The 26,216-nt window shown below is 37.8% G+C and overlaps 1 protein-coding gene and 1 long non-coding RNA gene across 10 annotated transcripts in view; one reads left to right on the forward strand and one right to left on the reverse strand.

The window, feature by feature from the left end:
• Positions 1 to 26,216, forward strand: part of GULP1 (GULP PTB domain containing engulfment adaptor 1) — a 138,749-nt gene that overhangs the window by 71,991 nt on the left and 40,542 nt on the right. For all 9 annotated transcript variants that reach the window (XM_085065972.1, XM_085065970.1, XM_085065975.1 and 6 more), the window contains one exon: positions 6,447 to 6,508. In XM_085065972.1, the coding sequence (XP_084922098.1) occupies positions 6,447 to 6,508 (62 nt within the window). The remainder of the gene's footprint in view (positions 1 to 6,446; positions 6,509 to 26,216) is intronic.
• On the reverse strand, positions 7,380 to 12,661 carry LOC146434446 (uncharacterized). The gene is made up of 3 exons (XR_014853386.1): positions 12,389 to 12,661; positions 11,006 to 11,134; positions 7,380 to 7,802 (listed from the first exon to the last, which is right to left on the reverse strand). It is a non-coding gene; the product is annotated as an uncharacterized LOC146434446 (long non-coding RNA).

Consider the following 26,216-nt stretch of genomic DNA (forward strand, 5'->3'; position numbering starts at 1 on the left):
TTTGGTTTTATACTTTCTCTCTCAATGAGCAGACAATAGGTGAAGGCCCAAAAGAGTGAAGGGGATAAGTATAGTCCTAAAGTAAATACTTTCCTTCTGTCAGAGTCTATTTCACATCAGTGTCCTCAACAAATGCCCTGTTGTGTGCTGGACTTCCACATTACGAGTAATGATAAAAAAATAAAGAGAAGGTACTCATGTAGTTTTAAAGGCATGTAAGTAGCCAAAGGCTCCCCCACTGTGGTCTTCAGACATCCTTGTGGTTTCACTTTGTTTCATAAAAACATTCACTTTCCAGGTGAGAGAGGGGGGAAAAAAGCCCAAAAAACAGCAACCAAAAAAACCAACAACCCAACAAACCAAAACTAGGTCTAAATTTCCTCCTCTGCCACTCAGAAAAAAAGCTGCTGCTTGATGTCTATGGGATTTTTTGAGTAAAAATTTTTTCAGGAGTGAAATGTGGAAGAAGAGGGTGCTTTTTTGTTGTAACAATTATTTCTGTATTCAGCTGGTCTCAACACGAAAATCAGTCACATTAATAGTTTTATAATACCTCCACAAATAGGTCATACATATTCTGTTCATATTCTGTCATACATATACTGTTCATTGGCTTTCTAAATACGGGGTCATGTGGCAATCTAATATTCAGTGACCAAATCCCTTTTTGGAATTGATTTCTGACTGTTTTTTGAACTATTATTTGTGCTATTGCTCTCCTTCAGCTGTGGCAGCACCCATTCAAGTACATCAGCAAGGAGACCTGCTGGATCCACCCTCCTTTGGCAAGGACAAAAAGGTCTTCTCTTGGTGGGCCAGGGAGGTGCTCAGTCATGACAAACATTTGTATGCAATTGGACATCTATTTACTGTAGTATATTCCCATTCTCCAAGCTGAAGGGACAGCTGTAATTGTTTAGGGAAAAAAGATTACAGTATGTCTTCAGAGGAGGCATACAAATGAGAAGTGTGCTTTGGAAACCTTCTCTGAAGGATTCTTGGGTCTGTGCAGCAAAGCTTGATTTTTCTTTTCTTTCTGGTATCATGAAAATAGGAGGATAATTTCCTGTTGCTTATTTTGTCTGCATTATCTTCAAAAAGGTATTGCAGAACTTATCTATTGCCTGCTGTAAAGAATATTCTCCGCAGGTTAACAGTGATATTTACAACAATAACTGTTGGTTACTTGTAGAAACCCTAAGGAGCTCTTTTCCAGAGCACATCCATGCTGCTGAGCCATAGGCACAAGTACCAGCTTTGGAATGGGAACAGCATGGAAGGAGTCTGAAGCTTTTTGCCTCCTATCCTATTCTAGTGTACTCAGCCCCAGCCTAAATGCTGGAGTTACCCAGGTACACTGTGAGATAACTGGGTGAATATCTAGTTAAGACAAGTTATCTTATCCTGTGCGAAATAAATTTGGGGTGTACCAACCAGACCTTGACAGGAATCACTTTGTTTCATATGAATATGTCTTATAAAGCTATTTGAAAAATTGCAGAGGACATTCAAAATAGATCACTCAGGAAAATGTTATTTTGTGAAATCCAAATCCCTTTGGTACATAAAAGGATGTACCTTAGGTACACAAGCAAGAGGCAGCTACAGATATGCATATTTTAGTTGCTCTCATTGGTTGCTCAAACTCCTTTCTTCTCCTTCCAGTTGGAATTTTAAAGAAAATTCTGCTTTAACTTTTATATCACATTATTTCAGCATCCTGGAATAAGAAAATTAAAATTCTGTTTTATTTGTTTTGAGATTGTCATTTATGCTCCTTTTCCTTTCTTTTGACCTATCTACATAATGTTCTTACTTTAATGGTAAAAAATTTTTCAAAAGCTTGCTTTTTAAACATTTTTTACAAGTTTAATTTATGTTCTTCCTAATTTATTTATAGTAATACTGGAGTAGTTCACTGAACTCCTTTTCTACAAAAAGACCACAAAAGTGAAAGATAGAGTTGGAGGTTTGATCTCTACACACATCTTAGTGAAAATTTGCAAAAAATAAATAAGGCTATGCCAGTAATCTCTTTTTTGACTTCAAGTAGAAGCTTTTATCAAAGACACAGTGTAGCTCTTTTTGTGGCTAGAGGACATGAAGTATGAGCTAAATAGCTCAGATTTATTTTTATTGGGTTGTTCCCTTTAACTTGAGAAGTTGAACTTGTTAAAAGTTCTTAACATCAACAAATCAAAAGTGCAAAAGCAAAGATTTGCTAATCACTGGTCAGTTGCACTAACACTTCAATCCTATTTTCCTTTATTGCCAAAACCTACATACTAGCACCCATATCTCAAAAACATAAAGTACAAAATGTGAAGGTTAGGCAGTGGATGTTATTTTTGGAGGAAATGCAAATACTAGGCTTGTTTTCATTCTGTAACTATGCCAACCCAGCATTCTATGAGACCATTTTGCAATTATAGCAATCAGCTGTTTAAAACCATTCACAAGGTCCTAAATATTATGAGAGAAGGACGCAGGCAGAGCATTCTGCCAAGCTCACTCTGTTCTGGGGAGATACAGCTCTTTTCTTGGCAAAGAGTAAGTATGCATCCAAAGAACATCTTATGTTTGTGGGGGAAAAAAAGAAATAACAAAAGTAACTTTTTTGAGCTATGTGTATTGATAGGCATTTTTGTCTATACGTTTTTGCTGCAGTGCAGGAGAAGGAAAGTTTTATTTAATAGGTGATAGTTCTTGCAGGTCCCATTTTGAAGGTTTTCTTTCTTTACAGAAAAATAGGTAATCTAGGAATAATGAGAGGTAACTATGTATACACACTGAAACAAGTAAGCTGTTTGTTGCTGAGGCAGTAATACCTCCATGTCACACTGATCTTGTGGGATGATTTCTTCTTAAGGAGACCCTTATTAGGCTGGTTGTCACATGAGATATTTTTTCATATTAAATTTTGTGAAACAGGAAGAGAGTTCCAAGATTTCTTCTGTTAGCAATAAAAATATCCACTGCTGTGAAAAGTTTTTGATCCAGTAAAGAATAAAGGCTTTAGTTTCTACTTTTTAGAAATTACTGTGTTTTTACTCCAACACTAGAAAAAGAAGTTAAAATCAGAGTCTTTCTTTGTTCATCATACTAAATGAGTGGCCACTCGGTCTCATATGCTTTGATAAACACTTTAGAAACTTTAATTAATTAATGTTACTTAATGAATTAATAATGACAGTGGGGTTTAGGGAGGCAGTTAACTAAAGCTGCACTGTGAATATTCCCTTCTACAATCTCTTTGGGCAGTAAAATGCAGAGAAATTAATCTCAAAGGGAGACCAATTTTTTGGCACTGCTATCACTTTCCTTTTTGGTAGCTAAATGGTCAGCTGTGCTGTTATCTAACCTAATGCCATCCTCCCCTAAGTGCAGCACAGTTGTTCTGGGCACTTGGAGTCCCCGAGGCTGCTGCCTTCAGTGTGTGATTTGCCAGCACATCCCTCTTTCCTGCTCTCCCAGCACTGCTGGGGCTCTGCAGTGGCTCACACATGGAGCCTCCTGATGGTGTGATGACCCAGCAGCTGATGTGACATGCAGATTGCAAAGGAACCTCACCTTCTTAATGGGAAGGGGCTGGCATGATTCAGGGGGGTTGGAAAGGAGAGAAGTCTCCATTCTAAACAGCATTAATCCTCTGCCCATGGAATTGCTCAGCTCCTGGTTTCACCCTTGCAGTTGTCTGTGAGACCCGTGGGTCTTGTGGTGTTGATTTGATGCATTTTTCCCTTAGCAGACTGGTGTGTGCTGGCAGGGAGCAAAACCTGGGAAGCTCTCACCTAAGTCAAATTCCCTTGCTAGTCCTGGTTGATCAGGGCTGTAATTTACCCTGTGTCCTTGAAATCAGAGTGGTTCCCCTTTTTGCCACCTCTCCACGCAGTGTGAACACCCAGTGTGTTCGGAAAACCACTACAAACTCAGACTGCTTCTTAGAATTTCTTATATCTCAGTGAAGCATAGGTTTTACTAGACTTTGAGTGGCTCAAACTGGTTTTCAAAACCTCATAGTTCTCAGAAAACAACTGGGCACTTATTTAAACTTTAGTGTGAACTCTAAGGGAACCTAGATTAAGAACTTCAGACAGGAGCTAAAACAACTGTGGTTTTCACCCAGTGTGATAGCATGACTTTTTCACTTTCCATTACTGTGAGTATTACATGCATGTGGTTGTCAGGTTTGGTTTCATCTGGGCTTTTGGTCCTTTCTTTAGGACCTACTGTTTTATTTAGCTGAGAAGTGTCTAGAACTCTTGCTGCTGTGTAACTAATAAAATAATAATATGAGCTGTGATTTTTGTCGTAGGGTTTCATATTTTGCTTGTTGCTTCAGAATGAATGATTAAGGTTTAAGCCGTGAAAACTCTTTAAAAATTAAATTAAGTGAGGGATCATGCAAACCACAAGCCATATCTACACCAGATATTTGACCAGTACTTGTTTTGTATGTTTTCTTTTAAGTAAAGCTTTGTACATGATCACAATACTGGAAAGATTACTTGATGCTGAATTAAGACCAGCATTTCACACCTGAATCCCAAACTAAATAACAGTGTTTTCACATTTGCATTTGCCCTGATGGGAAGAAGGAAGGAAGGAAGAAACATTTGCAAGGAAATGTTGGTTTTGATGGTACATGTCTAGTGGATTTTCTGCTTGTAAAATTGCTTTAAAGGCTACAACTCTGTCACTTGTTAGTGCTGGTACTGTGCATAAAATGAGTGGAGAGATAGAGCTTCAGTGCTCTATTTTAACTGGATTTCCCTTTGTAAATGTACAAATACCACAATATCCCTACTGAAGCTGGTAAACAACAATGTGCAGGAAATGGATAAATTAACCCTTAGTATTAGCAATGTGAATGCACGTGGTGGAGCTGCAATTGGCCTGGGCTTTGGGCTCTCTCCTGGGCTCACAGGCTTTGTTCTAAATTCACAAATTCACAGCCATGGTTACTTTGCACTTTCATATAACATCAGCCTTTGATATTATGTTAAAGTAGATTCAGGTTTTAGGTGTAAAAATATTCTGCAAAACGAGTTCTTGGTTCGGCAGTCCAATCACCAGACACAATTGAAAGGAAGAGACACTTAAATCACACCCCTGGGTGCTGCTGAATGGACAAATCATTCTTCCTTAATTAAGAAGTGATAATATCACTCTTCAGTAATGGAGCTGAACATTACTGTCATCTAGAATGAAATTCGCTTAGGGGAGAAAAATTTTCCCAGCTTTGCAGTTCTGATCCTGTTACAGTGGTGACTGCTGAATATCTTGTTTAACAGTTTTTTTGCTGCTGCATCTTCTAAAATATTTAATTATTGCTTTAGTGTCAATCAGTGTCACAGCTTTTGCTCTTCAACACTTTGAAGTGAACAGGATTTTATTGTTTTTATGTGTAGCTAACAAAAACGTTAGTAATTAACTGCAACTCCCCATAAATGCAAAGGGAATTGAGGATATCCAAGGGTAGAATTTTGCTTTAAGCTGTTATCCTGTTACTCAATAAACTTCCAGATTTGTGACTTTAATTCATGCTAATTTAAAACAGGATAATCTCACAGTAGAAAACACTACTAAATGTTCAATATGTGCAGTAAAAAATACTAATTGGAGTTACAGAATCTCCCAAATGTATGGTAATGCAAATTAGTATTTTGGAACATTTTTTGTTTTCTTAAATGCTCTCAAAAGAGGAAACCTTGAAAAAATGCTTCTAAGATTGTAATAAAAAGGAGCTTTTTTTTAACATTTGGAATTCTGCTTTTAAATTGTGTAGAGCATTCAAAAAGGACATAAAAATAAGAGGGGAACATGTACTTGACAAATAATCACAGAATAATGTTAGCATGCAGCAGGAAAAGTAAGAGAATAGCAAAGTCTTGTAATGTGAAAAGTAAAGTATGCAAATTTGTTTAGCATATATATGGAAAATTTATGGAAAACCTAGACTTATGAATGAGTGAATCTGATGCACACCCTTTTTCTTTTATAAGGACTAGGGCTTTCTTCTGTCCCTTACAGCTTGGATAAGTTTGTTTGTCCCTTTAATGTCTTGATAATTAATCAGAAAAAGCACATAATTCATCACAAAAACATCATTAGAAGCACAAGGTGTAGTCACTGCTTTTAAACAGCAGGATGCAGAAAATACTGATCTGAGGCAGAAATGACAAACAACTTTAGATCAATGAATACATTTGCAGGGAGGATTTCTATTTCTTATGGAAAATCAAGTTGTTAAAATAGGAAATGAGTCCAAGAGAAGTCAGCAGGTTCTTTCATCTAAACGTTTGGGAAGGTGTGAGATATTTCCCTCCAGCCCCAGATAGTTGTTTGATTAAGAGGAGGATTGTTGATCTTTTCCACAGAGATATTATTATAGTTAACAATTGAATAACCTATTCAGTGCTTCTTTTTATTTTGCTTTTCTGTAGACAAAACATGGATGCACACTCCTGAAGCCTTATCAAAGCATTATATTCCCTATAATGCAAAGGTAAGAAAATACAAAGTTATTTTCTCCTCATGCCTTTAGAATGCAGCACATTCTGTCTTGTTTTTAATTTGAAAACTTCAGAGACATAGATTTGCCAGATGAAATAATGAAGAAAAACTTAGCAAATGTTTCTTTTGCAAGTGAAAATGTTCTATTTCTAATGGCCAATTGATTGTTGTTCTAAATTGTTTTTCTAGAAAGCAAATTGGTGTTCCTCTTCTGCTTGATGCTGTTTCTTTAATGGATGAAAATTTTGAATGCAAAGTAATTTAATATCAGGCTGCATGCTTACAATCCTATAAACATTAAAATTAATTGCACACTCTTATTTTGAACAGTTGCAAAGGCAATGAGCAACAATCCTACTTGCTGTATATAATGAAATGTCAAATACTCAGGAAATGTGGTAGAATAATAATGGGATTTTTGTACTGTTATTTATTAAATATTTATTTTAACTTTTATTTTCTTATTTCAAGTGCAATGGGATAAGTATATATAACCAATGCTTTGATTTGTCTAATGACATCCGTTGAGGAAATGCATTTCACCTAAACACCATAGAACTTAAAGGTTCTTAAATACTTTCCTAAATACCAGTATAGAAAATAGTTTGCTAAAAGGAGGAGGGAATATGCAGCCATCAGCATAACTCAGAGTAAACTGAGTCATCTGCAATTACTTGCTCAAACTGAGAGCATCATTCATTAAAAGTGGTCTGTTCTGGGTAAGGTTTTCTTATGATTGGTATTTCTTCATATAAAAACCTTTCTTAAAATAATCTTAATAAACATCAATGTGAAAATTCGTAATATTAAAAATTTATCTTTCTTAATAGCTATAAAATATATTTCAGGTGCTAGGAGTCAGGTTCCTGTATGAGTATTGCGTACTGTTATGTCTGCAATGTTCTTTTGCTGAGTATTGCCACACAGTGAGCAAGAGTTTGTAGTGGAAAGGGGAGTCTTGTTCTCAGAGTTGCCAGGTTTTAAACTTGTTTTTATTTTGTGTGTTCTCCAACTGAATTCTTGTCCAAAGGATGTATTACCATTTCACTGAATAGCCTTGCCAGACACCTTGGCTTTACATTACACTTTTTGAGAGGGAAGATTACTTGCTGTGGTGACTGTGCCATCTGTTATAAGAGCAAGCTGAAGTCATGAGTTTTTTCAATGCACTGAACAATGTCTGTTCATTTCTGGTCTTTGAGAGAAGAGAAGAAACCTCCCTTATCTTTCAGTGTTTCACTGTCTTGCTTATAGAGCATATCTGGTGAGTAGGTGTCAGTGCAGCTCTGCAGAAAAGAATCAGAATAAAGAAAATGGTGATGAGATGGTGGGAAATGTACAAAAAACAGCATTAGCAACTTCTGGGGCAGAAGAACAGGATGGAGAATTCCTGTCTAAAGAAAGTCTGCTTTAGTTTGGGTCACAGTAGAAAATGATAATTTAGAGCTGTCGGTTATTTCACTAAAAGCAAGCAAAGAATTGCTCTGCTCTGTAACTGGAGTGTAAAGGATGTGAGATTTCCCTACCCTGGTTTTTTTTGTCACCTGGAATAAATTTGTGCAGCTTTTATGAATTTAGCTGGTGTATGCAGACATAACATTATTAAAACTGGATTATATTCCCACCTCAAATTTCAAGTATCATTCTCATTACATTCTGCAGTGTTTTTCACTTTAAGAGGAAAGTGTGTATCTATCAGTACCTTACTTGGGTTTTGTATAATAGTTATTTTTATGTGAAATATCTTACTGGTTTCATATCTTGTAACTATCTTGTGAAATAATGATTAAAAACTCAGAATTGTCTCATAAGTATTGAACAAGACGCATTTTTCCCCAAGTGTTCATATTGTTCCACTTCCAATTCTCTAACATTCAGTTTGTGCATCTTCCATATTTCTTGGGAAGAAAAGACAACACTTGATCTGATTTATTTCAAAAGGTAATCATGTGAGTGAAGAATGACATGTTGAGAAAATCAAATCTGAACACCTGAGAGAGCAAGTAATACCAGAGTATGGAAAGTAATACCAGAGATGTTATTTGTCCATGAGTGAGCTGTGTTCTACTCCATGGTTTTTTTGGATGCAGATTACTGTGGGTGGAAAAGTGGTTTCTGTTCTTTATAAAACACAAAAATAGTTCCTCTGACGCTAATCCTCTGAGATGATCAGAATATGGAGAGCTTACTGGGAAAGGTGAGATTTGGTTGATTCCTAGGACAGCTTGTTGATAAAACACAGTTCATGACTAGACTGTTATCTTATTTAAAAAAAAATCCTAGCAAAGTTAACTGGAAATGAAAAGAAACCTGCAATATTCAATATTGACAACTGACCTTTTTTTTTCTACCTTTTTTTTTCTGACCTTTTTTTTTTTCTAGTTGGAGAGGATCCTTTAACAGAGAATTAGTAATGTCTTGTTATCTCTTAGAACATACATCTTCAGGATGATTTATGGCCATAATCCTCTTTGCAAGAAGTCATGAGCAGAGTTGTTTCTTCTGGAAGTAAAATCCAGGAGCCATGAGTGTCCTAAGGAAGCCCTTAAATGTAAAAACATCTTGAATCCCTCTCTCTTCCACTGTACCCATTCCTTGTGATACTTGGCTGTTTTGAAATTTGTGTTATTATCCCTACAGTAAGGACAAAAATCTCTCTTTTGCCCTTAAATTAATTATATTTGAGATCAGTTTCTTTTCTGCAAAACAAAAGTGATCAAAGTGTGACTTTATAATGGAATAAGACTGCAGCCTAAAAAGGACTGGTTGTTGTCATCACATCACCACCCTGAGTGGTGCCTTTCTGCCAATCCAAAGCCACCAGCAATGTTTACTATGTCTCTTTGTAGTAATTGCATCTGTAATCCCCTTTAGAGTCACTTGCTTATTTTCTGGCTCATATCAAACTTCCACATGCCCAGCTTTCCATTTTGCAGGGGAGAGGTTCTGCTTTTGCAGCCTGGTGTTTATGTTGGCTGCTGGGGAGGCAGGGGGTCAGTGGCTCTGACCTTGCACTGGGCACAAGTGCTGCTCTTTTTCATGACAGTGATGGCAAAGTTAACCCTTGGAGTTTGTTCTACCAAGAGATGTCATGGCTCCCTAGAGCTCACACAGCCACTGTCCTCGTGCTTGCTTCACACTCACTGTCAGTGGTGTTATGTTGTCATGTGCATATTTGACTCCTGGTGTAATTTCAATTTGAAACTTGAAAGTTAAATGCACAACACAAAAAAGGAATTAGTAATGGTTGGACTTGATGATCTTGGAGGGCTTTTCCAACCCACATGATTGTGTGATTCTGTAATAAAAGACCTCCTTGGCAGTAACTGGAACTATTAGTCTTCACTGTAGGACAATAAACAGTTTATTTAGATTTTCAACTAAATATAATTTCTTATTCCTCTTATTTTTTGTCATTGAGGAGTGGCAAATAATACTCTTCTGGAGCAGGCATTTTGGACAAGGTTCATGGGTCAAATGATGTCACTACTGTAGCAGGGCTTTAGGTGCCCTCATGTCCTTTAAATATCTGCATTTTGCTATCACTAGTGTACAGTATTATCAAAGCCACATTTTTGTGGCATAAACTGCACTTCTACTACAAATTCTTTTTGCTATTGCTGTAGAAATTCTTTTTCTATCCAGTCAGCATACAGCAGAATGATCATGACTCTGTCATTAAAAGTAATGGAAAAATGTCAAATGGCAAATTGTATGTCGCTTTCCCAAGTCAGCAGAGATACAGGGCACACTATGTAAAAGTATATTTAAGATATATGGTCAAATTAGATATAGCAAAATATTTCAAACAGAACATAAAAATGTTGCAAATTAGAAAGTATTGCAATAGAGAAGTGCATTACAAGAAATAATTCAGTTTCCTACTTTAAATTTATTATAATTAGAAGTAATAACTTAATACTAATTAAGTTCCATTAGAGTATCAAAAATTTCTTGCATGTGGTCATAATTAATTTAGTGTTTAAGCACAAGAAAAATTACTATTATGAAAATACCCAAATGAGATAGGAAAGCAGAAAATTGTAATTTTACAAGGGAATGCAAATTTGAACTACTTAGTAATTTCTGAAACATTACAGCCATTAAACTTGGGGCTCATTATACCAAAGATGAATAAACATGTAGATGAAGTATAAAATATTTAAAGTCTGCAACAGGTACTCTCAACAGACTTTGTTTGATCATTCTTACTCTCCAGAAGATTATCTCCTTCAAGAAATTAATCAGATTTATGAGCATTTCCCTTAAAGTCCAATTGTGTATAATAATGCAAGGCAGTTTAGTATAATGGCTAATGTTTCATTTCTTTCCTTTTTCAGGAAAAACAACCAATAGAGCATATGTGTTTCAGTGAAATATTTTTGGTAGGTTTTAGCTAAAAAAAAAAAAAACAAACCAAAAACCCAGAGTTAATTTAATTGGGGAAGTGAGATAAAAGCAGTGGTCATGCTTGTCAATACTTTATCACCTCCAGCTGAAGGACAAAACATTAGCTCGTGGTCTTTTCTCCAGAGCTCTCATCTTCTCTAGGGTTCTTCTTGTCATCCTTTGGGCTTTTCATAAACTCCATTTTCCTTGAAATTTCTGAGTACTGTAACTTCAGTTACAAGTGTGAAACATTTTCAATACGAGTAAGTTTTGCAAGCTACAGTTTCTGGGCAGGAATCAAAAATAGATCATACCAATTAGCAGCATTCAGCATAGGATCTGAGAAGTAATGGAAGTCCCTCTCTCAGTAATGTGTTAAAATGTTAAAACTGTAATGAAGCAGGACAGAGACAGAGCCCTTCATCTACATTGAAGCTGATGTTTACCCTGCCACAGCCCTGCACTATTCCCTATCCTGAGCAAGTGTTAGGTTTCCTTTGTACCTAAGCACTTTGTTGCTCTCACATAAGTTGCCATCACATCCATTCATTTAGCTCCCTGGCTGCTTAATTACAGTATTTTTCATCATCTCTGACTTTGAGCAATCTAATTTTCACATCTCTCATCAAGGAAATATTATTTTTGAACAGCTTAAAAGCTTTAGATATCTTTTTTGTACAAAATTCTAGAATCAGTTATTTCACTTATTGATATAATATCTAGCAACTATAAACTGGATTGAAAATACAAAACTGCAAAAGATTTTGCTCAGTGTTGGACTTGAAACACCATCAATTTTAGGAAGAGGCAATGTCCTGTGTATCCTTGAATGCTGGAGCTGTCCCTTGGCCATGCTGCATTTGTATTAGGATTTGCTTTGGAAATTGAAATGGAAGGATCTACTGCAATATAGGTTGGAAATAATCTCTGGAGATGATCCAGTTGATTCCCATGTGAGAAATTATTTCAAAACCAGCTGATACCCAACAGAGCCTCATGCAATTGAGCTTTAGATGCCTGTAAGGGCAGCAATTCATAGCCTCTGGGCAGCCTGCTCCAGGACATATTCCCTGCCATTATGACCTTTTTTTCCTTATTTCTAGTTGTATTTTTCTGAAGCTTGTGACTCTCAGCCTTACACATGTGTACATGTGACACCAGACTCATCGCCTTTGGGCTGGACAAGCTCACTCCATTTTCCCTCACCATCACCTTCCTTGTCGTGTTTCTCACGACTTTCAGCCCCAGCTGAAGTTTGGCTTTTATCAATTCATCCCTGCATGCCTGGAAAATATATCTGTACTCCTCCTCTGCTGCCTGTCCCATGGGCCCCTTCCACACCCTGCCATTGTACCTGTGCCAGCTGCAGCTGGTTGCTCTGTCAGGTTTTCAGGCATGCAGGAATGCTTTTGGGAATCATGCAGTCCAGCTGATGGCTGCCTGGCCTGTGGCTTTAAGAGGAAAGGTGATGTTGCTGTCTTACTAAGAGGCTTTTACTACCCACAGCAGTTAGTCTAGATCCCTTTCACGTTGAAGTCAGGCTTAGTTTAAGCTTCCAAGTGTGAACGCAGCTTAAGGAAAACACAAAACAGCCAGGGCTTCACTGACCCTGCAGGCCTGGAGAGTTTCCCCACTGGTGTGCCCATGCAGGGAATTGCTGAATGTTGCTGCTTATGCAGGCCTGGTCCCTTGGTGGTACAGGACTGTGCTCAGCATTAGGAACTAGGATTCCAGAGTTTCTGGAGCATGGGTTGTTGCCAGGTTTCTCACTTTGTTTAGGTATGGGGAAGAATCAGGCCTAAGTGTAACCTTAAGCCGTCTGTTTCTTTTTACTTCAAAAATGGGTTATTGCTGCCCGATTTCATCTTAGAATCAGCTACAGAGGGGCTAGAACCTGGAATTTGTATGACTTCAGGATTATGGGGCACACAGTTTATATATGTATGGTAAGCTTCTTTCTGGCTCAAAGCTTTTTGCAACTTTTTACTACAAGATTTGATTTCCTAAGTGTGTATGTTGTTTTGGTTAAGTTTGAAAACCTGCAGCGGGGGATTCTGTGGTACTGATTTCTCTGGCATTTCTCTGATTTCTCTGGAAGACTTGTGTGGATGGTAGGATTAGCAGAGTATGTTGGTGAGCAACATGGTAACTGAGACCAAAACTGTGCCAGGTACATTCTTTAGATTATTTTTGTTGTATAAATTATTATTCTCTAGGTAGATTATGATTATTAGATTATTCTTCTAAGTTATGATTCTTGGTATAGACGAGCTGTTTGTTGGGATGAAGGACAGCCATGTGTTCAAGTGTTAATCCAACAAGTTGTGAAAGTAGAACAATATATTTGTTTTTATAGAAAAGGCAAGTAGTTTTGTTGTAATACTAAGAGCAACTCTCAACAGCAATTCTTCATAATATGGCATTTAGAACACAAGTCCTGTGAGGGGCTGCTGAGGGAGCCCCAGCTGTTCCCAAGTTGTTTAGCCTGAAAAAAAGGAGGCTGAGGGAAGACCTTGTTGCTCTCTACCTGAAAAGAGTTTGGGTTTGGTGTCTTCTCTAAGGTAGCAAGTGACAGGACAAGGGGAAATAACCTCAGGTTGTGCCAGGAGAGGTTTAGGTTGGATATTAGGAAGATTTTCTTCACTGAAAGGGTGGTTAGGCATTGGAACAGGCTTCACAGGGAAGTAGTCTAATCACCACCTGTGAAAACATTCCAAAAAACCCAGGTGAATGTAGTGTTTAGGGACGTGGTTTAGCAGTGAACTTGGCAGTGCTGGATTATCAGTTGTACTCAAAGATCTTAGAGGCCCTTTGCAACCTAAATGGCTCTGTGATTTAGCATTGAACACATCTAAAGCATATTTTTAAAGACACCATGCTAACTAAAAGTTTACAAGTAAGTTTTGAACAGTTCCATCACTGGCCTTCCCCAGTATTCTCAAAAGAGCTGAGCACGAGGTTGTTGAGACAAAAGTCACAAAATCATTAGAAGCTTTGTAACAGCTTTCCAAATGTCATTTTCTTATTCTTCAGAAAAAGACTAAGTTAGTATTTGAGTATTAATATTCCCTTTACTGCAAAAGATGCTCAGAGTCAGGAGTTCCTCAACCCTGGATAAGAGCAGGCATGCCCTGACTGACAGGCAGTGAGTGATCTGCCTATTCAAGGCAACTGAATACAGCTCAGAGGTCTGCCCACAGAGAATTAAAGCAAAAAAAAATGTACAAAGAAAGAGGGTGGATGCTCCAAAGACCTTAGGGTCAACAAAGATTTACTCAACCCTCCATATCCCTCTCTGTTCCTTCTCTGTTGCTGATATTTATTCCCTTGCCTCTCCTTAAGTCTGCTTGAAGCTGCCAATTAGCCTCATTAGCATGTCCTTGGGGATTCCCTCTGCAGCTCTGTTTCCATGAGAGCTGTCAGCTGGGGCCATGTGAGCTTTCTGTAAGAAAGCTTCAGCCTCTGCACTGTCAAGTATCGAGTGAGCTGCATGTCTGACACTGGAATTAACAGGCTGTAGGGTTCAAACATCTGGATTATTGCACTCGTGGGCTAGGTGGCCCACAGCTGGTTATAGACTGGTTTGCTTTGAATTAAACCAGGCCTGCAGATGAATTGATCTTTCTTATCTCCTATATTTATTCTCAGCCTTTCTATGAACTAGAAATAGAGCTGGTTTATAGAAAATAAGAGAATGGCACAAGTTTTTGAACAGAAACTTCTGCAAGGGTGTACAATTTTAAAAACAAAAACAAGAATACAGAAATCTGTCCAAGAGCCAGACTGTTCCCCATTCAGGAAAAGTTTCACATATGCTGATCTCCAAGAGGATTCATCCTCAATAAACCATCAGATGAGCCACCAGCTGCAATCTCTGACTTTATTAACTTTAATAAAATAGTAATGTGCATTAGTCAGCTGTGGATCTTAGACTGCAATGAATATTTCTCTCAGAAATGCCTCCTTCAGATTACTCTGACTCAAAGTGTTAAACCAATCTTGGCCTGTTTTAAAAAGCATTGAACTTGAGAACTTAAAAAACTTTGAACATGAGAATATTAGGTGTAACTTAACAGAGAAACTAATAATTTCTGGTTTGGGACATAGCAAAGGGGAAATATTTGCTTTAGGTAATTTGTAAAGCTTTGTTGGAATATTTTGCATTTTCTCTAGCAATTATTTGCCACTAAAAGGGAGTGATGGGTTACATTGGTCTAAACCTTATTTTCATTTTCTTCTGTATAATTTGCGTATATTCTCTTCATTCTCAATCTTTAAGGAAAATCAAATCTGGGCATTTCCTATTGCTTTACAACTTGTTTTTCAATTTCTTGCTGTAGTATTACTGAGAAGAGGGAAATGTAGAAATAAGAATGTCCATCAGATCTTTGAGATGTGTGGAACCAAAGGCTGCATTTGAAGGAACAGATGATAACTTGAAGGATGAACCAGAAAGGTCCCTAAACCCAATCTTGTACTATTGCTATAGCACCTAATGCTTCTGAGTAGGGAGAAACTAGATCAGTAACTCAGCAAATCACGTTAATCAGACCTAAAAGATTAGGTGGGAGGGAAATCTTGTCACAAATAGAGGTTTATTGTGGAAAAATCCATTCAAATCAGGAATGTGTAGGTCTTCTGAAGTCAGGATTTAGATGCTAAATCCCAACTTGCAGTTTATGAGGCACTGAGGACCTGAAACTATTAAAAGCAAACATATTCTCAAGATGAAAAAGCATTCCCCAAAATTGCATATGCATACTTAATATTCAAATTAATCTTGAAAGGTTTCAAATGAGGTGTGGGTTTGGGGTTGAGTTTTGGGTTTGGAGGAGAGGAAGGTGGGAAATTTCGACCTCTTCACATGTTTTTTACCTTCAAAATGTGTTGAAGCACTTTGAGTGTGTGCTGTGTAACAGAGTACTCTGTTAATTTTGTGCTGGTTATAGCTTTTTATTTGTATCAGTGTTTGCTGTTTGATGTGTACAAGGGAGAATAGGGTCGATGCTTCATATTGATTTTCATCAGTCACACGCAGAGGTACTAACTGAAATGGTGCTGTGCATTTCCAAGGGGTTACTGCAATTTATCACAGTTCATTAGATCATAAATTCTTTGAAGCTAAGGGCTATCTTTTTGATGTTTGCACAGCCTCTAGAATAATGAGGCAGAGGCTCTAGGTGCTACCCTGATGCAAATAGTCATAGATCAAAGCTCAGAATAAGTAAGGCAACAGAAGACCTTGGACTTCTCTCATGAGCTTTCTTCTCCGTTGGGATAATTAAATGATAATGCAGATAAGAGATGGGTGACTTATTATCCTCGGCTTAAAGATAAGGAACTGAGGTAATACTGCAGGTTTTCCACATATCTGCCCCAAATCTCTGTTCTCAAATCAGACCACAAATTTTGAATTCTGCTTTCATGCCTTGAGCTCAAGATTAAATGTCTTCCCAATACCTGCTCTCTTAGTGAAAAGGATTAGGTTGCTATTAAGAGAAGAATCCACATCTCCATATGAAGGATTTCAAAATACACTGTTTACTGATTCTATGTTCACCTAATGATGTGAGTATCACTATAATGATCTAGACAAGATTAATTTTACCACTTCAGAATCAGATTGAGGTCTTTTATTGAAAAACATAACGTTTTTTATGAAGTAAGAAGTGAAAGCCAACATTTTTATTGGATTGCCATTGTAAAATAATTCACAGACTACTTTCCATCTCAGTTAAACAGTTCATCCAAGCTGTCCATCTCATTTGCTGGTGCATCTAAGGTCATGGAAATGGTGGCTTCATGTCATATCTGATGTTATCATGTTGAAAAAATGAATGAAAATGAATTAAGAAGTCACTATTAAATATTTTTGCATTTTGTTAAAATAATCTAATAAAAAAATCCAGTTTCCTAATTCGTGCTGTTCAGGAGGAAGAATATTTCCTCTATTTAAATAGTGCTCTTCACATTTGTTAAATGATAGCACAAAGAGACAGTTCTTTCTGTTCCAAATATTATTTTAAAATAAATGACTCTCATCCTAGCCAGATTTTGAAAACCTCTTTTATCGATATTCAAGTGCCTGAAGGCTAGGTGTTGAATTATAGTGATCACATCTGTTTTATAGCTGTCTTTCACGAGAGATGTGTGGAAAAAAAGAGTTTCTTCTAAAGAACAGATTAAAAGGAGGGACTATAGACCATCTTGTAAAACAGAAATCATGACAGAGAAGACACTTGCAGCTCCCTGGAGAAAAAGTGAAAGATACAGTAGAGATAAGCCAATGTCAGAAGTGTTTTTCTTGTTGAGGCTCATTGCCTGTGTAGCACTTGCTTCCAGAATCTGTGGTGGAATCAGAGAGGAGGGATTCAGAGCAGGGTTTGAGTTCTGTGCAGCAGGACATCCACAGACAGTGGGCCAAAGCTATGCTAAGGGTTCATGCCCAGCCTTTGAAAGAACAGTTTCTAACATGTTTGTGTTTTTCCATAAAAATCTAGAATGTAATTCCCAAAAAATCTGTGAACAACTTATCTTGTGCTGTGGTCATGAACCTGTAGTAGATGAAAATGCTGTTGAACTGCTGTGGTTGAAGTGCCATTTCCTCTCCAGCCTTTGCTCTTTGGTTTGTTGTTTTTTCAGCTTGCCTCCCAGCTGTGCTGTCTTGTTGCTATTGCAGTCAACAAATAAACTTTTCGGTCCAAATAATCAAAGCACCCAGAAGCAGTGCAGCTTGCCCTGTCCTTTTTCTTTTATTCCAAGGTACCCACTTAAAGATGTTTTCTCAGAACTTCAAACATGATGCACTTTTAAGGGCACAGCTACTGCTCTGCTTTGTCCCATGTGTTTTCATCTGCTGCATGGACTTCTCTCTCTGAAGGATTAGTTCCTTCCACTAGTAACTAATTTGATTTTGACTTGGCTACCCCAGTCAAATATTCTCTGAGAATTTCTGGGGGTATTCTGTGAATGCAGCAGCTCAGAAAGATGTCTATATATGTCATTAGTATAAAATTACCAACACGGTTAAAGAAGTAGATGGAGCTTAGAAAGTAGTTTCTATGGGCAGAGAAAAAAAATTCCTTTTTAGTTGAACGCAGACATCTTTTCCACTTTTATTGAAATGATGGTATTATTTTCTGTGACTGTGGCATTTAATTTAGCACATTTTTGTAGATTATCCATGTGATTGCAGATTACACTTTGCATACTGACTCAACATATTTTCCCACTCAAGTTACTTTACTAATAAAATAGTAGGCTTTTTCTTTTTTTACAAATTTAGTGGTTCTCAGTATAGGAAAGCTCCAGTTTAGGAAAAAAAACAACCAAGCACAGGAAAAACAGCAACAAAGGTGTTTCACACTTCATGTCCCTGTCCTTTAACATTCCTCAGCACCTGCATCTATCCTGTGGTGTCTCTTATCTTGCCCACAGAATGTATGTTTAAATGATTTGCTACACACAAAGTAGTTATAATACTAGAATTTAAAGAGCAGATGATCTTCGCTGGTAATGATAGCTTAAAAAAAATTGAGACTATGTTCAAACTTTGGGTTCCTTGAAAAGAATACCAAAATTGCATTATATTTCCACGCTGCTAAAGCACTAGTGCACAACACTACTGCACACATTCATGGCTCTTTCTTCAGAACAGCTCTTTTCTGGTGTGCTGCTTGTCCTCTGTTTGACAGCACATCGATTCTCTGAGTCAAGAATTAAATCAGGAGTCATTTATTCTAATTATGGTGCAGTAAGCCTCGCAGTATTAAAAGTCCTGATTCAGAAGGAATGCAGTGTCCTTAAAATAGGCAATATCTTATTTCACATTAAACTGGAAAAGGTCTTTAATAAACTGAGAATCATGGACAATAGTTATTTGTTCCTATTACTGAGGCTGTCTGTGTTGAAATGAGGATTTTGTTCCTAACTGTGACTTCTGATTTTTTTGTCCCACAGGGAATTCCTGTTTCTGTGTTTGTAATGTCATTGCATGTTGCCATGGCAAAAGTGTGATAGTACAAGTTCAGTATTATGTTAGTCAGGAACAAGGGAGGTAGAAATTAGATCAAAATAAACTTTAACCACAAAATGAGAAATGTCTGTGGAATTTCACCTCTGCTTTTATAAGATATTGTTAGTGTTTTCCAGTACAAAAGAGAAACTTCAATACTTTTTCATTTTTATTTATTACTATATGTATATGTAACATATATATATGTATATAAATCCATCACAATTCCTTCCAGAACTTGTAGATTTTTTTTTTTTTACTTTCAGCAGAGGAAGGCTGTAATAATTCTGTGTCCAGCTTCAGTTTCTGTAAGCTGAACGCTCAGAATTGCACAATCCCACCTTGAACTGGCACATGGAAACTCCTGGCTGTTCTTGGACATGTTGTTGTGAAAGAAAGAATCTGAAGCCTGTGCTCAGAGCCCTTGCTAGCAATGAACTCATCTGGGAAACATCTCTTGGAAGGAGCAGCCGCTCTGAGTGGTGTCTGGTAGCTCCTGTGGCTCAAAGGTGAACCCCAGAACTTCTGAATGCTTCAAAATGCTCCCCCTTTTAGAAAGCTTCACCTGATTGGTGAAGCAGAATGGTTTTGCCAGTTTTCTGAATTAAGATGGCTTTTGTTATCAAACACCAGACAGCATAGCTTGGTTCCTCATAAGGGTTATTTGTCATCTCAGTTCATTTTTCACTCTTTTTGGGGAGGTTTTTTTTGATAGGCCTAATAGTTCTAACAGGAAAAAAAAGTCAGCAGGACAGATGGAGCTTGGGAACAAAGTTCAAGCTTTAACATTGTGTATTTTATGAAAAAAGTGAGATAGTTGCAGAATGCTAAGAGAGCTGACCAGTAGGTGCTGCATTTAAAGGAGCAGTTGGGTTGTGAAAACCAAGGTGTTGATTAAGCAGTTATTTCTGACTTTTAAAGTAGTCAGAAACTGGGACAGTGGCTTTGGATGATTTCTGCTGGGTGTTCAAGTGGTTGTGAGAATAGCAGCACTTGGGATCCTGATCTTGCTGTTCCTTTAATTATAGTGTTTTACTGGAGAGGTGTGTGCTTTGTGAGGGGCCAGGGGATGTGGACATCTCTCCTTTCTGTGTGGGAGTGCTGCAGAAAATGAACTTTAGCCTCAGTTTGGGTAGAGTGGTGGCTTTACACAAGTAGTAAGAGTTTTTCCTATCTTGATACAGAATATTGGTTCAGCAATGAAAATTCTTGCAGAGCTAAAGATGTGCTATGTTTTAAGACTGACCAAAAGAGCAGTAATAATTTGCAGATGGTGCGTTTGGGTTACTCAGACATCTCCTGGTGCCATGAAAGCATCTGACAGTTTCTCCTACCAAAAAAAGAAAAAAAAATTAAAAAAAAATTGTTCATGTGTGTAAAAGCCAAAACTGGAAACACAGAGTATGTCCAAATTTAGGCACAGTAAATAAATTTCGGAAATGTGTCATTCTTTCATTTACTCCTTCATTTTGTCTAACCTCTGAGCACAGGATTCTTGCCTGTGAAGGCTAAAGGACATTGCAACATGCACGAGGAAAGAATGCTATCAAAAGAACCTGTGTGAACAACCAGGGAATGTATGGTGAGAAATTATGTTTTCCAGTGATAAATTTGCTCTTGCTGCCATTTTCTCCTGCCCTTGTTTATTACTTGCCAAATGTTATCCTTGACTTTATTTATCAGCTATGGGAAGTGCACCTGGGATTAAAGGGAAAACAGGCCTTCAGCATGATATACTACTAGTATTAGCATCACTGCCATTTGTGCACTGGCAAAATATTCTTTTTTAAGCCCCTTTCCCATAGATCAAAGTTTTTAAAGACTTTTTTAAAAGTGACTTGAGCTTGCTGGCCTTTTTTGCTCCAAGCTGGAGTATCCCTAAGAGATATCCCTATTATCCCCCTGCTGCTGCCTCCTCACTCAGAGCAGGAGTGAAGGATCAGCTCCAGCTAACAAGTGTTTTCTGTAGTGACAGTCTTGACAAGATACATGTGTTACCTTTTCTGCTCCCTCTCTATATTCTAGCCTTCTCTTATCTTCCTTGTGTTGGTCCTAGCTGTATTAGCATTATTTTATCTTTAGGATTAGATGGGTTAATGCTGAGCACAGCTTTGATAGCTGTGTTGCAATCCGGTTTGATTTTTGATTTTATCCTCGTTGATAGCTCCCTTAGCATGTGACCACACTGATCTCTCAGGAGAAGATTTAAGTTTTGATCGTTTACTGAGTGTGTCCTAAAGTCTTCTGACATTCTGCTTGCAAACAAGCTGATTTTGGTAATAAATATGTATATTCCTATTGTAGTTTTCTTTTTCTGTGCCACTTCCCCTTCTGGCTGCAGTGGGACTTGAGGAAGAATGTGACCTGGTGTAATTATTCCATTCTTTTGCCTTTAGGGTTACACCAAGCTGGATTCAGCTGACTTGGACCACAGGTTTCTTCCAGTCAGCAGCTGTATAATTTCTCTTCTCACTGTATCTGAACATGGGTTAGAGAACAGATGTAGGCAGGATTAGGGATGCCACATGTCCTCAGTTTCTCAGGTATCTTTGTCAGAATATTCCTAGCTGTTCCTGTTTCCAGGTATTTGGGCAGGAGCCACATGCAGGTGAGGTGTGTTACTCCAGGGAAATGTCTGCTATCTGTGTCATCTGTTTAAAGATCTGTTGAGCTTTAATGATCAAATAATGTTCTTTATTATTTATTTATAGATCCAGACTGAAATACTGAAATGACTAGTAGTACATTTGATGGTAGAGAGCTTTTAATTACTGCACTTGTGGAGAATACAAGAAAGTACAAATTAAACCAGTGTGGCATTTTGAACTTAATTATTTTATGATCCTTTCTCTAACACTCCCTTTTTCTCCCCAAACATTTCAATAGCTTATTAAATAGATTTTTCTTACTTCATGTCTTAATTGCTGTAAATATTTTCTATTGATGGATGAAATACCTGGTAATATTTGATTTCCATTCAATGACCCTTCCTTTTCTTAAATGTTTTTAATTGTGTGTTTGTAGTATGCAATAGTACTTGAACAACTCCCTCAAAAAATGCCCAGAATTTTTTTCCTGTGTCAGGGGAACCATTTGTGCAGAACATTAGATGTCAGACAAGCAGGGGATATTCAGGGAATGTGCTGATGTCTGTGCCACTTTTCTGCCTCATACTCACATGGGATGAGTTGGATTTCTGCTCTTATTTGAGTGGCAATCTTGCCTGGTAGTTGTTTTTTAAGGTGTAACTAGAAAAGTCCTCCCCAAAGGAGAAACATCCAAACATTTGTGTACTCTGGCAAAAGCACGTATTTGTAGAGAACCAGGGAAGCTGCTGCAGGTGAGGAACTGGGCTGTGGGATGGGGCAAGAGAAGGAACCCAAAATACAAAGTGATGTTTGTTTTCTGGTCCATGTTGTCCTTCTGCTGTTCCATTGCTGGAGAAGGCTCACGTGGGCAAGGCTGAGCAAAAACTCTGCCTGGCCTATTGAGTGGATGACAGCTTAGACATTTGTTCAAAACTGGCCCCACTTCTCTTTCATTCTTGTTTTACACACCATTGTTCTGCTGTTAGCACAATGTGGACGCATTTGTCTTCCTTTCATCAGTAAATCAGCATCCCTGTAGAATGGAGGAGGTAGAAGGAGCTAATTTGTCAAATGCTGGCAGCAGGTATCCAGTAATTTTGCATTGTTGTTTTTCATTTCTTTACTGTATGAGTTTCGTAAGTACTGTTTTTGTGTAATTGTATTGAAGTCTGCATAAAAGAGAACCTTTAATATTCAGGAATTTCAGAGTAAAAAAGAAATGTGGCATTGTGAATGACTGGGGTTTTTCTAAAGTGAAATGTGATGACAAAGGAAAACAGATGTTGTTTTATTATTAAAATATCCTACACTGCTCTCTACTGGAGGAGGGGAAGTCTACATTAAATATTCAGAAGTGCACCTAAAACTATTTCTTAGTAAAGAGTCAAGTTTCACAATTTTTTTACTCTGGTAAAACTAACTTTTCCTAAGCATGGATGGAGTTTTTTGTTTTCCCCTCTAAGCTTTGAAGGAAAGCACCTGGATATGCTTTTCATGTCAAACCAGTAAAGTCTTGAGTCAAAATCTAAGCTACAGGGGGGAAAATTATTGGGGAGTTTCCTGCTAATGTCAAGGGAGAAAAGTGAACTGCTAACCTTAACAATTCACTGGCCTTACTAATACCTGCTGGGCACATCAGAACAGCAGCAGGCTTGGCAGAACTGCCAAGGATTCTGGGTGCCTGAAGTCATCTTATGTTTGAATTGACTTTTAATTGAGCCAGCAAAGTAAAAGATTATTTACCTTTGATTTTAAAAGTTTCTTCAACCAAAGTACAACCCTAAAAGTTGGTTTAATAATTTCACAGTGGAGTTGGACCAAAACATGTCTTGTTTGTATTAAATGCATAGGGAAATTTCACCTACACTCTGGAAAAGATATTCCCCACAAAAGGTCTGTCTGATAGCTTGTTGTGTAAGACAGCCCTCCTGGCCACTACAGGGCTGAATGATAAAACATCTGTTGATTTTAATATGTTGAAACTGTGTCTGTTAATTCTCTGCAGCTGCATTATCTTGCAAATCTTTGCATGGGGAGTGAACACATCTGGTTGTCTGCTAATATTAGATATAAACAGTTTGATCTGAGGTGTTTGTCTTGCATTTGGCTGGCCAGCAGCTCACTTTCTTGATGGCAAACATCACTGTACTTTAAAGGAACACTTAAATGGTTCTGACTGATAAGATCTGTTGGCTTCATAAAAGTTATTTCTGATTACAGACAGCTGCAAGTGAAATGACAATTAGTAATATATTTGAAAAATAACCTTTCATCAGTTTTGTGGGGAGTATGCTCGGAAGGATGGCAGACTGCAGTGAAGAATGTGTGGTAAAGAAAATTGCTTTAGCTTGCTTTATGTTATACAAAATATTAAATGTCATCTTCTTCCAACTTCTTCAAGTATCCAATGAAAATTCAGTGTCATCATGATGAACTTCTTAATACTAAACAACACAAATATTTGAGTCAAGTGGCATGCCTAAATGATGTATCACGTCTGTTTGAATTGGCTTATTATGCATGGAGTACAACAACCTGAAGAATAATCTTTTTGCTAGTTGCAGACAGTAAATAGATGTAACAGTCATATGTAAATATTTTCCAGCTGTATTATGTATTTGAACACATTACTTATGTAAAGAACACTTAAGCATTTAATTTGTTTATTAGTTTGCCTTTAGAATTAATAGTGAATAATCTAAAGGGAAACTCTCATTTTCTGTTTCTCTCTTCTGCAGTTAAGTGCAGGAGTGGCATTAGCTTCACTCTCGGGAACCACTTAGGTTTCATATGCTGGTTGTTCTGCATGAGCTGGTTGCAGAAGGGAACCTGAAATGCTGAGAAAAAACACAGACTCACCAAGTTCCTATCTAAAACTCTGGATCAGTTTTGCTCCCTAAAGGAGCCTGGGCTTGAAAAGGGAAGCTTCATCTTTTGCTTTGAAATTTTTTTGCAGGAACTCTTCCATGATGAATACTTGTGCTATTCATGCCACAGCTGGACCAAATTCCTGGTGTCAGAAATATTTGTTCTGTGTGTTTGTGTGAGGTTTGGTGAGAAAAATCTGCTGAAAAGCCCATAATGAAGTGGCCACCTTCCCATTTCAAGAGGGTGGTGAGTTAGCTGTTAGATACTTCCCTTAGAAATTCTGGTGGCAGAATGTCTGCTCTGCCAGGGATTGTGCAAACGGACAGTGACCTTGGCAGCTGAAGCCCCAGCTTTGCAAATACATGTGTTTACTTAGCTTAACTATCATGAGTAATACCACAGTAATTGGTACCTAATATTAAATAGAAAATGATGATTGATGACATGGAAAGGGTACAGAGCAGATGAAAAAGCAAGCACTTAAAAAAAGCGATAAAAAGCCTCCAGTTAAAACATTAGCTGTTTGTTAAACCTATATTGCACAGTCATTCTTTTGTTACACTTAGAAAATAACCTCTCTTGGTCTGAAACTCTCTATATCTTTCCCCAAATAGAACAATCCAATTAATACAAATATTCAGAATATCTGCCCTTAATTGCCAGTTTTGCTTTTATTACTCTTACCAAGAAATAAAGAAGGGAGGTCAAGCATGAAATGTGTAAGCAATTTGAACATACCTGAATAAAAAAAAAAACAAAAAAAACCCCACAACTGCAATTGAAAGAGATAGAAATAATTACAAAGAGTGCAATCCATAGTATGGCCTTGTAATTTTTGTTTGGTATTAGTATTTAAGCTCCAAAACTTCTTTGTATATCTGGATTAAATGCGTTTTAGTGTATTTTCCTATGCTTAATGATTTATTATGCACAAGCTTGAAATTCACATCCAGTTCAAAACTGCTGAGAGCAATAGAAATTTCAGTGGTGATGCTTAATGTCAAAACCAGCACTCATCTGGAAGACAGTGAATGATTTACAGATTTCTGGTGGGTTACGTTCTGTAAATGCTGATATAAGGCTCATGGGGTTGCTGTGTTCTCTGAGTCTGGGTTGTTTATTTCTTTCATAACTTATTGAGCAAACACAATGAGTTTTTCTTCAGGTTTTGTCAGTCTTTTAAACTGCTTTCAGCAGTTTATCTTTCTATTTAGAAGTCTACTTCTCCCTCCCCTCCACGATCATAAATGGTAATTTCTGGTTTGGGGAACATTACTGTGAGCTTTAAAATTCAGTGACATTTAACAGATTCCCCAGCTGTGGCACAAGCCTAATTTGATGCTTACATTTTCTGAGGCAGTAATGTGAATTAGCATGAGGCACAAGCCCCTGGGAAATCTGTATTTGTGCAAGGTACTGTTTGTGGAGAGATTGGTCTGCTGCTGGGATTGACTGGATACAGCAAGATACCTTCATCCCTCTTGGACTGGGAAGCAGAGGAGAGAGCTGGGAGGGGAGTTATGGGGAAATGACTCTATTGCTTTCTTAGCTGTCTCAGAGTTCGGTCATCTGGGTGGAACCAAGTAAATAAAAAATGTAGGGCAGCCCTGTGCCCTTCTGGAGAGGTAGCTGCAGGTGAGGCAGCATAACCTGGGACAGCTCTGTGTGTGACCCTGTTCCACCCAAGGCCTGGCCCTAAATCTCTATTGAGAAACAGCAGGCTGCTTGCACTGACACCAGCACTGCCAGTTTGAAAACAACACCAACATTAGGACACAGGCATGGCTGAAGCCTCTGTCTCAGCTGGCTTCCACTCCTCCATGGGCAGCAGTGACCTGTGC

This window comes from Lichenostomus cassidix, chromosome 7, assembly GCF_008360975.1.
Source record: "Lichenostomus cassidix isolate B80296 chromosome 7, HeHo_3.0, whole genome shotgun sequence".
NCBI lineage: Eukaryota > Metazoa > Chordata > Aves > Passeriformes > Meliphagidae > Lichenostomus > Lichenostomus cassidix.